The sequence below is a fragment of the Nelumbo lutea genome, chromosome 6, assembly GCF_056320005.1.
Source record: "Nelumbo lutea isolate HS-2025 chromosome 6, American lotus-T2T, whole genome shotgun sequence".
Taxonomy (NCBI): Eukaryota; Viridiplantae; Streptophyta; class Magnoliopsida; order Proteales; family Nelumbonaceae; genus Nelumbo; species Nelumbo lutea.
In genome coordinates this window covers 28,145,010-28,161,297 of record NC_142689.1, presented here as the reverse complement: position 1 = coordinate 28,161,297, position 16,288 = coordinate 28,145,010, and the positions used below count along the sequence as shown (strand labels likewise).

At 39.5% G+C, this 16,288-nt stretch overlaps 1 protein-coding gene across 2 annotated transcripts; it reads right to left on the bottom strand.

Moving 5' to 3' along the window:
* Nucleotides 1-4,763: 4,763 nt before the first annotated feature.
* LOC148848202 (scarecrow-like protein 6) lies at nt 4,764-8,214 on the bottom strand. 2 transcript variants are annotated; one of them, XM_088950337.1, is made up of 2 exons: nt 7,677-8,214; nt 4,764-7,582 (listed from the first exon to the last, which is right to left on the bottom strand). In XM_088950337.1, exon 2 carries the CDS (start codon nt 7,178-7,180, stop codon nt 5,183-5,185), a length of 1,998 nt encoding a protein of 665 aa, XP_088806463.1. In that variant the 5' UTR covers nt 7,181-7,582; nt 7,677-8,214; the 3' UTR covers nt 4,764-5,182. The 2 variants fall into 2 exon arrangements, with proteins under 2 accessions (XP_088806463.1, XP_088806461.1); XM_088950335.1 differs by having other exon boundaries at nt 4,764-8,176.
* Nucleotides 8,215-16,288: the final 8,074 nt, after the last annotated feature.

Below are 16,288 nucleotides of genomic sequence, written 5' to 3'. Positions count from 1 at the left end.
AACAAGTTAGAAAGATTGAAGGAGCTGAATAGTTATTTATGGAAAGACCTGACATTGCACAAAGAAATGGGCAATGTATTAGGTTGTCTCTCTTTTTATCCTTATGGGGTCTCCTGAACCCCACCAAGCTGTTTGTCTTTCTCTATCGATTTAACTTTACACTACTGTACAAAAAGAACAAATCGGAAGAGGATAGCTAGAAAAATAATATATGATATTACATCAGCAATTATATCAAATAAGAAACTACCAAGAAATTCTTGACAAGCACGGCTTTGAGTTAATAATTGAGAGTTGATATGCATTTTGACTCTTTAAGCTTGGTATCAAGGAACACTGGAGTACCCGAGAAGATCAAAATCATCGTCGTTTAAGTCAATCATATGGGGTCGGTTATATGAATCATGTTTTATCATTACATTCTGTTTAGTACTCAATATATCGATTGTTAGATTATGAACGCTTAAATGATTTCTCACTAACTTAACTAATGTTGTTTTCCAGCCCTTCAACTTGCAAGAGATCACTTTCAGGCTTTATCTTCTCTTTCTCATTCATTAATCTAATTAATCTAATCAAATATTCAACAAAATATAACCTCAGAACTAGGATGACTAGTACTGACCCGATCCACCAAAACATCTAGTTTCCGGGTTTTGGCTGGTTGGTCCCTGTCATGTCTGAGTCTTGTATAAATTATAACCCAATCCCGATTGACAATTTTCGGACTCGACCAGAAATGACCCGCCACCGACGCAATTCAAGAAGCATATTTGCAATAAAAGGGGCCTGGCTAAGGCTAACTTGCCGCATTCTCCGGGCCAGCTAGGCCAACAGTCAAAGGCAATTCCAATCTGGGTTACAAATTTCAACCTCCAGTCACAAGTCACAAGACGCATTCGACAATAATATGCAACCTTGGTTTGGGCCATACCCAAAACCCGGGTGGAGCATCCAATCAAATGTCCTTTTCTCTCTGTCGAAAATTAATAAAACTGCCCATGAAAATCCCAAAAGGGTCATGAATTGGAAACCGGATTCAGTCGATGCAAAGCCAGTTTGAACACCCATTATAGCCTTGTATCAAGAATATCTCCCCATGAGATAAAGCACAGAAGTGTCAAATGCAATGCTGTAAAGGCTGTTCAAACGGTATTCAAATGGCCTTGCACTGACTGAAACCGATCTCCGTGGATTGAATGGTTGCAATCTTTACAAGGGACACTTTGGACAATTGGAGGGATGGTTTGATTGGGGAATGGAGAATGGGGATGCTCTGTGCCCCTCTGTCCCTCTCCTCCTCTCTGGTCCTCCTCAACATTTCATGAACTGTCTTGTTTTGTGTTACTCGTGCATGAGAGGACTAAAACTGTTCATTCCTGTGAGTGGGGCAGCCACGCTCACAAGCATGCATAGATTTTAGAGATCCTCTCGTACTCTTTGGAGGGCTGTTTAGTCCTGCCCTGTGGGGCAATGAGGAGGGGTGTCCTAGTATTGGACAGCCCTTAAATTGGCTAGATCCGATCGGGTCCTGCCTACAAAGTTCCAAACCCGTAAGCTGACTTTAAGTGCTTTGGTGGGTCTCCCCTTTCCGGTGAGGCCGGTGACATTATATTTTCATACACCCCCCAGGCCCCCTACCCCGCCAGAGGTTGTAAGTCACAATGCCCAAAGGGTACGGACTTGGGTCACAGTTTGGACGTATCACGTCATTCTTGGACACATGTGGTGAATTTCAAGCCATGTGGGCCCATCCTCCCTGCAGCTACCGTACACGTGGCATACTACTTGATTGTGACCAACCATTCCGTGGGTGACCACCAACAACTTGGGGTGTTTAGTGGGCGAGATCTCTTGTCATTTTCTTCTCACTGCCCAATAACAGCTGCAACAGATGAGAGACGTACACACCCTCTTCATGAAACACGGTCCTCCAATTCTGGTTTGGCGATCGGTAGTGGGTCCCATCCCCTGCATACGCCACGTGTACGGTCGATATGGACCTGGCAGAAACCCGCCACGTATTTACGATTTTCCTCCCTGTGGGCCGTGGGGATCCGAAATATCGGTTGGTAGGAATTGGGATGATCCAATCCCAATCCATCGGAGTTCAGACATCAGTCCATCCATTTGTCTATACAATTAGCCTTGGCCCTCACTGTCACTCAGCCAGAGAAATTTATGAAATGAGAGATATTGCAAAGAAAGCTAGTCAGCCACGCCTTCCATTTCCATGAGAAGGGGTGTAAGGGGTCGTGTTAAATCACAATCTAAATTGATCTGAACCATTGAAGAGGTGTGTCATGTGTGGCCCCCATCTAAGTTGGATGGGTCAAACATGATTTAGAAAAAGAGAAATGATGTTAGATCAGGTAAGATGATGTGATGATCAGGAGGACGTAGAACGTCTCAATTCATAGAAAGCAACAAGAAGTGGGCCAAACAAATCTATTGGATGGTCCGGACCACTTGGGCACCTACAACAATCAACAAACACCCCCCATACCCAATTACCCATGGTGGTCAGTGGTCACAGTTGCTGTTGTATACAAGGGCTTTACACAAAAGTTGAAACCCACCACCCTCACAAAAACACTTGAGTGGGCTGCCCTGCCCATGAAGAAATCCTGCCACCATCTACATTAGAGACTGACTGACCTCATCGCCATTAAAAACAAAGATACAACAAAACCCCCCTCAATAATTTCAATTTAGATTTTATTGGGGGTAGGGGGTTTCTACCTTCTACACACTCCTAAGCCAATCTTATTAGTTACTCTTACCCACCTTCTCCTTCCCAAAAATACACTAAACAAATAAAGAAAAACCCAGTTAATGCAAAAAAAAAAAAAAAAAAAAAAACAGATAGAAACCTTAGAATCGCAGAATAAACCAAGAGGATTAAAGAAGCTTAGGGGCTTCAATTTGAATTAATTATGCCCAGAAGCAAATATAAAATCCCACCATTATCGAGGTTGTTGTTTGCAGGGATTTTTAGAGGATCGTTTTCAAGGGGACCGACGTGTTAAATTTGCTTTCTTTTTGAAAGAAAGAAAAGAAAGAAAGCAGAATAAGATATGATTGATCATCGTCTTTGTCCATACTCGGCATGTTCTCGTGCAATTTTTAAATCACCCAAAAAATTTCTAATGTATTTTATTTTCTACATATTAATGAATGTTGCATAGATTATAGATTTCTATTCCCACCTGCAACATGGTCTCCACATTAAATTTATGTTTGGTGATAAAGAAATGGAGGCCAATTAGGTGAAGAAAAAGAAATGAAGCTTAAACTAATCATGTGGAGGTCCAATCGAACATGAGGCATGTGGATTGATTGGAGGTATAAAAACTATCCACACCAATAGCAGATTCAATGTACAATAGTACAATTGTTAGCAGCTTAGCATGCATAAATAAATATTATGTTCCACAGTACGCAGAGGCGAGAGGACCACATATCATCCACTGACCCCACCTTCATTGACAAATTAATAAGAACTCCACAAACAACAAACTAACAAAGCGTGTTACGCGTTACAAATCATAGTTGCACAGAGAGAGAGAGAGACGAGTTTAGTTCTTGAAGGGTCATCATAAACCAAGATTTGACAACTGGAACTGGGTCATCATAAACATCTGATTACAAGACAATTTCCAACAGATGTGATTAGTAGAAGGGTCTGGATTTGATCGTCTCAAAGGGCTGCTGCTTATAGTTTCCAACCTTGATTTAGAGGCAGTCTCTTAATTCTATTTCTATTTGTGTTAATCCTCAAAGGTTTCAATGTTGGGTTCCGGAGATGACGATCATTTAACAAGGAACAAAACTTCCTAGACAGATTATCAAGGCCAAGTGTTTAGTAGAGACACAAGTATGAACAGGAGAAGCATCAAAATGAGTTCTTCAATCAAACACGAGACCCAATAAATGAAACAGAACCAGTTTCTCAAAGTTGAAAAGCATCAAAATTGGGATCAAGACCAACCTCGAGCATACTAACAGAACTAATTTCTCACATGAACACTTTGTGAAGGCAATCATCTAGTTCTCAAGACAATGGATACCCCAACAATTTGACTATGCTCGAATATCCGACCATGGAGCAGAAAGAAAACACCTGGAGAAAAGAAATTAATGGCGCCTCTACTCTATATTATGGCCCAAGACCTAGAACAACTGTTTGCTTCAGAGGGTGAGGGAGGGAGGCAGAGTGCAGTATCAGCAATATATAACATCAAACTAGTATGTTCCTGAAACTTCTAACAGAACCAGCAACCAAACTGAGACAAAAGCAGGAAGCAATTACTAGAAAAAAAATAATCATTAACAGAAAAACCAATATCCAAATTCTAACACAGTATACTTTCAGAGCCCAAGAAGTAAAATTGCAAAGCATCCATCTGACTGCACCATAAACGAACTCAACAAGAGAGAACAAGTCGCATAAGAAAATTAATTGTAAATTTTCAAATCATCAGCATAGGTAAAATTTTCTCTATATTATTCTCTAGAAAAAACAAGGAACTATCTAAAGCTAACACCAGCAAATATGGGGGGAAACTGCAATCGCAAATTAAAGTACCAGAAGAAACCAACATCTATATTAGCAAGACAAGTAACTGCCACGGAGAAATCCATCATCAAATAGAAGGTAGTGTAAGAGATCAGAATTAATTAACAGAAAACTAAGAAGAATTGATAAAAACAAAAGAACTTGGCACATTTATCACCCAAAATAAATAAGCTAAACAAACATGTTGGGGGAGTCAATTCTTCCATCCATTTCCATTTCTGTTTTTGCCTTGTTGTCAAGCGTACAACAAACCACCACCATGTTAAAAGAACCATGTGCTACTTCTCAGTTCTCACCATAAACATTAAAACACCTTAGCGGCAATACCCATGTCCAAAATAGAGACTGAAAGAAAGAAAAAATAAAAACTGTACTAGAAGTTGCAGTTTCTCAATGTTTTGCTTTACTCAGAAATAATCTGTCTAAGACCACAGAGACAATGAGAAGACGATAATTACGCAGGAAGGATATCAGAGAACAGGCGCCACCCTCGTAATTGAAGATTTATTAAGATTAAAGAGTAGAATAATAGGTTCGTGGCACCTTGATAACGAAAACGAATTTGGTAAAACCGACCTTCCTGCCTGTAAAAAATGTCGCTCCTCAGCACCTCCAAGCTGATGCCGAGACCAGTTCCCCACGCTGCCAGCAGAGAATGAGAGAAGCCTGGCGTTTTTCCACGTGGAATCCCCTAACATGAAGCCTCTTCACCAGGCATTCAGCCTGAGTCTCAGTGAAATTAGTGAACGGCACGGGCAAGAACCCAGCTGAAGCGAATACGTTCCTCCAAGGTAGCATCTTTTCAGGGGCACGTTGTCGCCCCAGTACAATGCTCTCAATTCTTGGCTGGAATAAGAACTTCTCGATCTTGTGCACGGCATCTGAGTTAACGTTTACAGCATCAAGAGAATCCAGCAAAATTGAGAATGACTGAAGGGAATAGAGGAAGTGGTGTGAGAAGGGGAGGTCACTGCGGTCGCATCCTCGGTCAACAGAGACCACAATTTTTGGGGAGAGTTGTTTCACAAAGCGTAGGAGGGAGGGGACAGAGGATAGTTGAGTCATGGAGGACCCGACGGGAAGGTTCACTGCAACTGCATCGCTGTCCGACACATGAAGAGGTGCCAGTGACCAGGAAGCTGGGTCAAATGAATCAAGGTTCACGATGTCAAGATCGAATGCGATGCCGAGATCGTTAGCGAAAAGGGTCAGGTTCTCCCTAGTGAGACGAAGCTCTAGTTGGTCGTGGGAAGTGGGGGATGTGAAGGCGGTAATCTTCAAAGAAGGGGCACCACCAGGCTTGGATGCAAGCTCCTGCATGAAGGAAGCCCATTGTCCACCAATTCCAATATCAAAGTCAATTATGTGGATTCGATCAGAGCGATCAAGTGCTTCAAGAAGAGCCTGGTTGCAAGTGAAATTCGCAAATTGCAAGAGAGGAGATATCTCGGAGAAGGCCTTGTAGGCGCCAATCTTGAGAACAACATCGAAGTGGGTAGAGTTCCTCGGGGAAGGAGAGGTGGCCGTGTTGTTGCTGGTAAGGAGGAGCAGTTGCAGGGCCTCCTTGAAGTAGAAAGAAGCCCTTTGGAGGGGCTTTCCTACTGGGGAGAGCTGGTGATTGAGCCGCGCCAATATCCCTCGCGCGTGTACCGAGTTCCCGGCCTCGATCAGCTCGGCGGCCTTGAAGAGCTGGTCGACCAATGCCTGCTGCTGCTGATGGGCCACTTCATCGCCTGTACCCACCACCTTCGGCTTTGTTGCCATCGTCGTCGGCTTTTGTTGAAGATGAGGAGGAAGTAACTGGAGCTGAGGGAAACCTTGTTGTTGTTGTTGTTGCTGCTGCTGTTGCAGCTGTTGCCTTCGCAGGAAAAGTTCTTGACCCGAATCGGCAAATGGAACCTTGGGGGGGATCTGGCAGCTTGGGTCGATGGCCGAGTGGGGGCGCTTCGGTTGGGGAGGGAGGAGGAGGTGCTGCTCCTGCTGGGCATACGACAACGGCACAAGGAAAGGCGGATTCTGAGGATGATGGGCTTGTTGCTGATTCATTAGCAGTTGCGGATTGAAAAGCTGAGGCTTTTCATCAGCAGGTTCAAGCTGCGGTGGTTGTTGATGTTGCTGCTGCGGATAAAACATGCCAGGAGGAAAAGAAATAGGGAGAGGAAGATTGTTAGCTGAAGGAGGGAAAATGGGGTTGGGAGGGGTACCGTTGTTATTCGACGCAAAACAAGGAACCTTGTAATTAGGAAGAGGAGATGCATTTGGGACTGAAGTCACTGAACCAACCCTTCCATTTTGATTGTTGCTATTGCTATTGTTGTTTGGCGGAAAAACAGAACCAGGAAATGCCAGAGAAGGATTAATGGTACCCATGACGTTGCCGCTCAAAGAAGCGCCTGCCCCAATAGATTCGAACCCAAAGCCTTGGTCGACGATCCCATATCCCCCGGCATTGCCTTCGAACTCTGAAGAACCCCCACCCTGCAATAAGTGCTTCAAACCCGAAGTTGGGTCGTCCACATCGCCCATGATCCATCGGAGGAGAGACTGTTCTTGGCTTGGCGAGGCCGCAGATTCGGACAACACGCTCTCCCAATCTTCCATTCCGAGTCCACATTTTTCCGCTCCGGTAGTACCGCCGCTAACAATCTCTAGCGCAGTCGGAATCGGCTGAAGCTCTGAAGTCCATTCGTCCTTCCGGGAACCACCAACACCACCCCCAACGCAGCTGCCGGACTCAGCTACTGCAGCCGAGCTGTCCTCTTGCTGCTGGGTAGGCGGCCATTTCTGTGGAGGGTTGTCGGAAACCGCCGCCACGCCGGCTGTGTCGGTTGAGCCGCAGCCTCCGCCCAAGGAAGAAGACAGGGTTGAGGTAGATGTAGGAGGGCTTGGGCTTCTTCTCGTATCCAGAACCGAGGTAGGCTCGTTGCCCAAACAGGTAGCTTCCTTCTTCCACTTCGCTCCTGATATCGAAGAAATCGCTGCAACTTCCAACACCCCCTTCCCCTGCAAATTAAAGGGCATTCCCCTCATCTAAAAATCAAAAATACCCAGAAACCAAAAGTCTCCAGAAAAACTAAAAGAAGACCCAGATGCATACAAAGGAAGAACAGAACAGAAGAGCACGGCAGAATGGGCTTTCAGATAATATTCAAAGACAGCTACACGAGTAGGTTATCGAAATAAATTTGTCAGCCATTAACAGAAAATATCAACATATTTGGAAGGCCTGAGATCGCTGTTCAGTCGGACTTCAACCCCACCTCCACTTGTTAGATGCATGCACCCGAAGAAACCCATTTCACCAGACACAAACCGCTGTTCTCCTCTTCTTCTTCTTCTTCTTCTCTATCTTCTAAGTTATTTCTCAATCCTTCTCCGCCAGTTCCATTTCCTCTCTATTTGTTTCCTTTCTTTCTTTCTTTCTATCCCTCTCTAACCCTCCTTTGTTCTTCTCTTCACTTCTCTTCTACCCTCTTGTGTCGTAGCAGTACTCTGTACCCTTCTCTGTTCTGCCATGGATGCGTGCAACATAAAAAAGGTGATAAAGTGCCCTTACCCTTACCATCTCTCTCTCTCTCCCCCCCGCAAACATTTTCCTTTTTTTATTTTTTCAATTTTATGTGGCTTGTTCTTAGAATTATTTCTCTCTCTCTCTCTCCTGGGTTTTCTTCTGCCACTGTGCCTTTTTCCTTTATTAATTTTCTTTTTTTTTGGTTTTTTTTCTTTCTGTTACACAGACTCAGAACCCAATAAGGTAATAAACCACCCTGTATATTATATTAAAATAAATCAATAAAAAAATAAATTACGTCGAAAAGAAAATAAAGGCTAACTGCCCAAAATACGATCTTAGCTTTTGTCTTCCAAAACTACCCTTACTGCTTCTCATTTATTCAGGAATCATGGTTATTCACGTGTAGATAACACGGAGGATCTTTTGGTACTTCTGCAGATGGTTGCTTTTGTGGGTCAGGTTTTCGAAACCAAATCTGGTGATCTGGTTAAAAATATCGTGATTGAATCGAAGCGAGAAATTGATGAGATGAAAAATGTGTGGCTGTGATCTGAGGACGGACGTTATAGTGTAACGGTTGCGTGGCAGGGGCAGGTCTCCTGAGACCCATCTGAGTAGTGAGTTCCACTCTCCACCAGGCATCAGTTCACCACCAATGGCAGCGGAGCTCCGGTGTTTTCTTTTGATTGGCCGTCTTGTCCTGGAGCAGAGGAAAAAGCTAAGTAATAAAAAAGCAATGGAGTACGGGGCCTGTAATGAACAGAGCGGAGGGGCTTTATGGTCATTTAAGAGAAGGAAGGGCTGATTTGTCATTTCAAATATTTTCTCTGACTCTGGTTGTTTTGGTAGGTCCTACCTAAGCGCAGCTTCAGACAATCAGACTCAGACCCCAGAGTACATATTTTACACTGTTGTGTGGTGGCACGCATGCAGAAGCGTCTGTAGGCCCCTTGGCCAAAATGTCCTTATGATCAAATGATCCTGACCATTCGACCTCGGGAGACCTCCTAGGTTAGGAGTTAGGACTTAGGAATTAGGACCAACAAATAACAATAAAAGGGAGAATGTTTGGAAATTTTCTTGGCACAAGAAATCTCTTACCTCTTGTCTTGACAACTAAAAAAAAGAAAGAGATCCTGATCCAACGGTTAGGGATGCGATGCTTCTTCCTTCCCCCACCATAAAAGTCGAGCGATTGGTGTAATAGATCCAAGAGACGATACCATTATCTCTCTCTCTCGAAAGCAGATATTTCGTAAATGGGCATCTGGCAACCACTGTTAACAAGAAAGATACGTGTTCACGGCGAATAATAACAATAATGCCTCCAATGGACTTTAAAGCTGCTATTAGTAGCTTTTAATGCCACAGAAGTTGAGTTAAAAGCTCCACGATTATCATAATGTCCACGTCCACGCAAGAGTTTGCCCTTTCTATCCAAATATTTTACTACTTTCTCCTAGTTACTCGTCAAGGACATTTGAGATCGGCTTCGGTCAGTGCAAGTGCAAGGTTATGATGACTATCAGGAATATCTCTCTGTACATCTATACTCGAAGATATTCCCAATGCAAGGTTATGATGACTGTTCGAACGGGCTTTTAACACTGACTGTCCCGTTTCGGAGATTTTATATCTCAAGTTCTCAACTGGGGTCAGCAGCGGAGACCAGACGTCGAGTTCCGCATTTTTGGATTGTGTTTGGCTTTAATGACTTCAGTAAACATTGGATTGATTAATGCAAATTGATCTTATTAATTATTTGAAACTCTAAACAGCAACAATCACTCTCCACACTCATACTTTCAGTTGAAATGACATTTTATGTAATTTGACAATTCATCTTTTATTAAAAATTTGCAATGACTCAGTTGGTAGGATATCTGAATCATTGGAACTTGGAAGAGAGATTTGGGATCAAATCCACACCAGGGTAGGGAGGTTAAAAAGGGGTGGGAAAGGGTCTAACAACTTCACAACATATAACAGCCTTTGTAGCGAGAAAAATCTCCCAAATCCTTCATGGTAGGTTGTGTTTAGTTGTAATACAAATTTATTTCCATTTATGCAAAATCATAGTAATATAAATTATTTTAATACAAATTATAGTTTATTTTTATTTTAAATCTTACCTTATTTTGTTTGGTTGCAGTACATATAATGTAAAGCAAAAAATTTAACAAAATATCTTAAACCCAAAATAAAATTAAATCAAAATTTGTATTCTTTTTATTTACACTCTTATGCGTTAATACCAGTATAAATAAAATTTTACTGCAACCAAACACAGCCTAATGTACAGCTGTGATGATCAAACTGGATAATTCCCGTTGTGTAGCCAATGAATCAACAAGAAAAAAGAGTCCCGATTTATTTTTTAGGCTTAAAACATATTTCATTCATTCAAGAAATTGATACAAGTGCATAGACTTGCTAAAAAGGTCAATCAAAACCTAAATACAATTTCTCATGAAGAACAAAATATAATGTAGGAGAATAAAAGAACTCTGCAATGAAACAAAGGTGAAAAATCACCAACAGAAGTAGAAAAACACGATTTCAATCCACCATAAACGACATGAGAGGTTCACAAAACAGATTGCGAAGCATCGATAATAGCATAATTGAGATAGATCCACAAAAGATGACAGAGCCCCAAACATTATAATCGATACCAAATATTGTAACTGCCTTCCATAACGGCATTCGCCGAAGAATTGAGAATGAGTCCCGACTTTTTTTAGTACCGGAGAATTGAGAATTGATTTGGGCATGTCGCCAAATCCAGCCCTATTCTGGGAATGATAATTTATTTTTAAGCAGTTAATCAGTTATTGGAAAAAACACTTATTTTAAAGCAGAACCACACTAATAAGCACTTGTATGATTTGGGAAATAAGTCTATTTTGAGTAAACTAAAAATTCTGACTTGTCTCCAATTACTTATTTTGTATTTAGCCCGTGGGTTAAAACAAAATTAGAAAATGCATGAGTACATTTTTGTCTTTCAAATGATATGAGTTATTTATTGACTTTTGGTTGGCACGCCTTCTCTAAAAAATGAAATGCGCCAAAATTAATAAATTATCCAAAAAAAAGTCAATAGTTGGCATTAATACGAATTTTCTTTTAAAATCACTAATACAAAACCATTAAAGGGAGGGCAAAATAGAGGGGGAAAAAAAGAAACAATTTGTGGATGCGCTGAATTTGATTGGACAAGACCATGGACAAAATACCAAAATAACTGCTTGTTTTATGCGTAATTATCTAAGTGTCCTCATTGTTGTTGTCCACTTCAATAGTGTTGATGTTTGATCTTTGTTTTGTTTCTTAGTGTTAGTGGAATGGCTTGTGTGGTGCATGGGGTATTTAATATCATTTATGAGGATGGTAACAATGTTTTGTCAAAAGGCTTTTTTTTTACTTTCCATTTTTACCCTTTATGTTTTTTATTTTTCCAAATTTATTTAATTAACGGGTAATACTTGTATTTGGATAAAGCAAATAAAATAATAACAAAATCATTGTGGAACCTACTCCTCTCTCCCCTTAGGTCTTATTTGATCTTCTCCCGAAGCACCTATCTCATGAACCTCTTCACCTATTAGACCCAACATTTGTCAAGTATCGGATGGTTTGCCAAAACCACGAATTTCAATTGAAGGAATGAATTGATTTTTTTTACCTTTTTATTTTCATCATCGAACAATCAATTAGATGATTAAATGAATCTTTTTCTTTTGTTTTCTCATATGTTTTTTTCCCATTTCCCCTCTATTTCGATTGTCTCTGTTAATGTAATAAGTTGCATTTCATCAAAAAATGTTTTCAGGTTCATTATATTGATTCACTTTTTAGAAAAACGAATGACTTTTTAGAAAAGACAATGTTTTTTTTTTTTGCCAAGAACTGTCATGCACCCTCATTTAGAATTGGGATATGTCGGAATAACCAAAAAAACTAAGGGGTAGAATTAATATAGAAAATCAAGGTCTTTCGACCACACTAACTTAATCATTCTCATTTTCTTATATATGGTAGTAGATATAATGTTTTATTTTATTCTACAAATTTTGTTCATTTTTTCTGTAATTTATGGTTTTCTTTACTTTTTGTGATTTATGTTTTTTTCTTTTTTTATTTTCTATATTTTTCTGTAAACTTTCTCTGTGTTTAATTGTTTTTTGTAATTTATGTTATTTTCTTCATTTTATGTGTTTTTTCACAATTATTTTTCAATGGCAATGTATACAATGGGAAAAAAATATAAAGTTGAAGGTAAAGTTAGAAAGTAAAATCGAGGTCTTTTGACCAAACCAATTGCAACATTCTCATTTTTCAGTGTGGTATAGATTTGTAATTTATGTTATTTTCTTGAAGTTTTATTTTTTTGTAATTTATATTATTTTCTTCATTTTATGTTTTTTTTCATAATTATTTTGCAATGACATATATACAATAGGAAAAAAATCAAAAGTTGAGGGTAAAGTTGAAAAGTAAAATCAAGGTGTTTTGACCAAACCAATTGTAACATTCTCGTTTTTTTAGTATATATATGGTATAGAAATTTCTATGGTTTTCTATATTTTGTGTAACTTTTCTATGTATTTCTTTGTTATTTTGTAATGTATATTATTTTATTCATTTTATGTGTTTCATAATTATTTTGCAATGACAATATATACAATGGGAAAAAAATAGAAAGTTGGAAAGTAAAATCAACGTGTTTTGACCAAACCAATTGCAACATTCTCATTTTTTTAGTATGGTATAGAAAATTTTATGGTTTTCTATATTTCTTTGTAATTTTTTTGTGTGTTTCTTTTTGTTGTTGTAATTTATATTGTTTTCTTCATTTTGAGGAGGAAGGTGCATAGGATAAGAGAGACACCATTTCTGATTCCTCCTTCCTAATGTGAAGTAAGGGGAATGGATAAGATATACACCATATAGAGAGGGGTTTAAAGGCGAGAACTAGGATTTTAGAATTTATGTCTTTGCTTCATGTGTGAACGATGACATTTGGCCTTTTGCCTCCTGTTGTTATACTCATCAATGATGGGGCCATTAAAAGCATATCTAACAGCTAGCATCTGAATATAGGTTGATCTTGATTTATTTATATTCGAAATCGAATCGAATATTCATTCGATTTATATAGAAGAGTCCAGATATCCTACCAACAAAATGCATTCCAAACCCCCACGACCCCTGCCAAGTACCAAACCCCTACAGTATTACATTGGTAGGGTGTCAGATTATCGAACTAGCCTGATGATCATTGAGAAAAAAACACCCTAAAACATCAAATACAGGTTATTACGTTAACAAAGACAATGAAAACAGAGGGGAAATGGGAAAAGAATACTTGAAAAAAAACAAGGAGAAAACCCAAAAGAAGCTTCATTTACTCATCTAATTGATTGTTCAATGATGTAAACAAAAAGGTCAAAAAAAATTCATTCCTCCCTTCAATTCGAATTCGTGGTTTGGGAAAACCATCCAATACTTGACACATGTTGGCTCTAATCAATGAAGAGATTATTCATCAGGTAAATGCTTTGGAAGAGGATCAGATAAGACCAAAGGGGAGAGAGGAATAGGTTCCATAGTGGTTTTATTATTATTTTATTTGCTTTTATCCAATTACAAGTGTTAACCATTAATTAAATAAAATTGAAAAAATAAAAAATACAAATGATAAAAATGAAAAATGGAAATCAGACTTTTTGGCCAAACATTGTCACCTTCCTCATTTTTATAAATGATACAGATATTTTCACTTTATTACCAAAAAAAATCTATATTTTCATAAACATTAGCAATGGGGTAAAATCAGATGCGTGAGCCCTTGTATCAGCGCATCTATCTCATGGGCTAGGTTTTGTACCTATGATAAGGGTTATAGTCTAAATAATGGCCCGTTCCGGGCTCAGGTTCTGGGCCAAATTTAATTTGAACCTATCTTTTATGTTTAAAATATTATATAATGTATATTATAAGTGTCATATTAATATATATATATATAATATAACATAAAATAATATATATTTAAATATATACGGGCTGGTTTTAATAAGCGTCATAATATTTATCATAATATATATATAGCATGGTGTAGGTCCATGCAGCTTACTAGTTAGGTAACGTGATATTAACTAATCTAATAATTAGTTAAAACCAAGCTTTCAATCTGCTATTATTGTGATATAGAATGCACTAATGCAGGAGTGGAGTTTGTCAACCTTGTTTGATGCTGATCGGTTGATGTTAGGACCAGTGGGTTCCATTTAAACAGTTAATCCATTAATCACCAAGTTGTTTGACGGGTATGCGGTTTTAATATCGCTGGTCCTAGCCCAACTTCAGCAAAAGACCAACTGACCAGCCTTCAAAAAAAAAAAAAAAAAAAGACTAACTGACCCACATCACTACTTGTTATTTGATCGTTTTTGAATGCTATGTGAAATACAATTATTGGAGGTGCAAGTCTGTGTTGTATGAACTTATTTATTATTAATAATTTAAACGTTTGAATAAAAAATTCATCTCCTGATGGCCCAACAATCAAGATGGTCACTTCACACCCCTAGGCATGGGATTAAACTCGTGGAAATGTTGGCTCTCCATGATATGATTAGTGGGCTTCACCAGGAAAGTCTGAGATTTTTTGGGCCTAGACCCAGCCCAAGTATCCAAAATCTAAGTCCAACCTATGAAAATTTGTGGGTTGGGTTGGTTTAGGGCCTCTGGGCACAAGTTGGACTTATCCAAGTTGCATACCTAATGGTTCTCCATGCTAGCTTTATTCTTTAGCATCCTCATATTGCTTTTCCATCCCTTTTGTGATTTTTGAATTAATAAAAATAGAAAATCAAACATGTGGCTATTGAAAATCAGGGGTGCAAGTCAGGCCAGGTTAGGTGAAGGTCTCAACCCTAATTCATCCCAAAGTTAAGTCAGCTTGGTACTTTTCAACTCTAATCCAATCTTCAATCAAATCCTAGGTTTTGGACTAGGTCTGGGCTAACCCAGCCCAAATTGCAGACCTAATTTAAATTCATCAACAGTTAAAGCTGCAACTTGGTTGGAGCTAGCCTGAGCCCTACTAGACCCAACTTAAATTTTTGCAAAGGTTGGACTTAAGTTTTAAGGCTATGAGTTCGGATTGGGTTGAGGCCTCAAATAGCCCAAGCCCAATTCAACGCAAGCTGAGTCTGCCGGAATTAGTACATATTTTCAATCAATTCTACTTCTAAATTGATCATAATGCCTAATAAAATGTGATTCAGAAATCCCTAATTGTGTTTGTAAATTTTCATTTATTTGTCTGTATTTATGATTTACATTCTCACCTGATACAAAATTTGTACTTTTTATCTCAATTGCACTTAGTATCTGTGAAAATTTTGCATCTTAAAAACTGATGCAAAATTTGCACCACCTTCCTCCTGCCTCAATTCTCTCTAATATGAAGTGGAGGCCATATCATCTTGCTTTCTACTCACTTGAGAACAAAACTCCCTACCTTCATTCTCTTTCATGTAAGGTGGTACCACAACATTTGACTTCCTAATAAGACAAAATCTTACCAAATAAAACAAAGTCAAATCCAAAGCGAAAAAACTAAACCATAATTACACCCAGCCTATGTGCGCTCTCACACAATTATACCAGTGAAAATCAAATTTGCACGCAAGCAAACAAAGCCTTGGGCTCAAATTTGAGCATTTTATCCATGAATAAAAGATTGCCTAGAGGAACATGTGGGGGTTTTTGGGCTCTGATGGATCGCAATCCAGTCGGTCTTAGCTGTCAACGATTTCGCCTCTGACTGGAGCGACGGGGAGCCTAAAACGGAGAAGATGAGGGAACTCCGGGGGGAACCCGGTGAGATAACTCCGAAGCTCAAGTTAGTATTCTCTCAAAGGCAAAGTAAGACCAGATGGCGCAAAGTTCACATACCTTATTGTTGGGGGTAGGGGGCCTTCTATAACCACTTAGTGCACTCACTCCAAAGCCCTTGTCAGGTCGGGTATGATTACCCTTGCTTCTGTCAGTTCGGGTGTCGTCCTTCTTGCTGGGATAGAACCGCCACTACTCTTTGTCGAAGTCGTCTCTATAACTGGAGATAGCGGTGGCAGGTGGCCGTTTGGAGCGCGGCCGTCAAGCGTCAGATCCCAAGTCAATCA

Bases quoted from the DNA above. Each gene is read 5' to 3' on its own strand.
- LOC148848202 (XM_088950335.1), bottom strand. From the start codon at position 7,609: ATGAGGGGAATGCCCTTTAATTTGCAGGGGAAGGGGGTGTTGGAAGTT.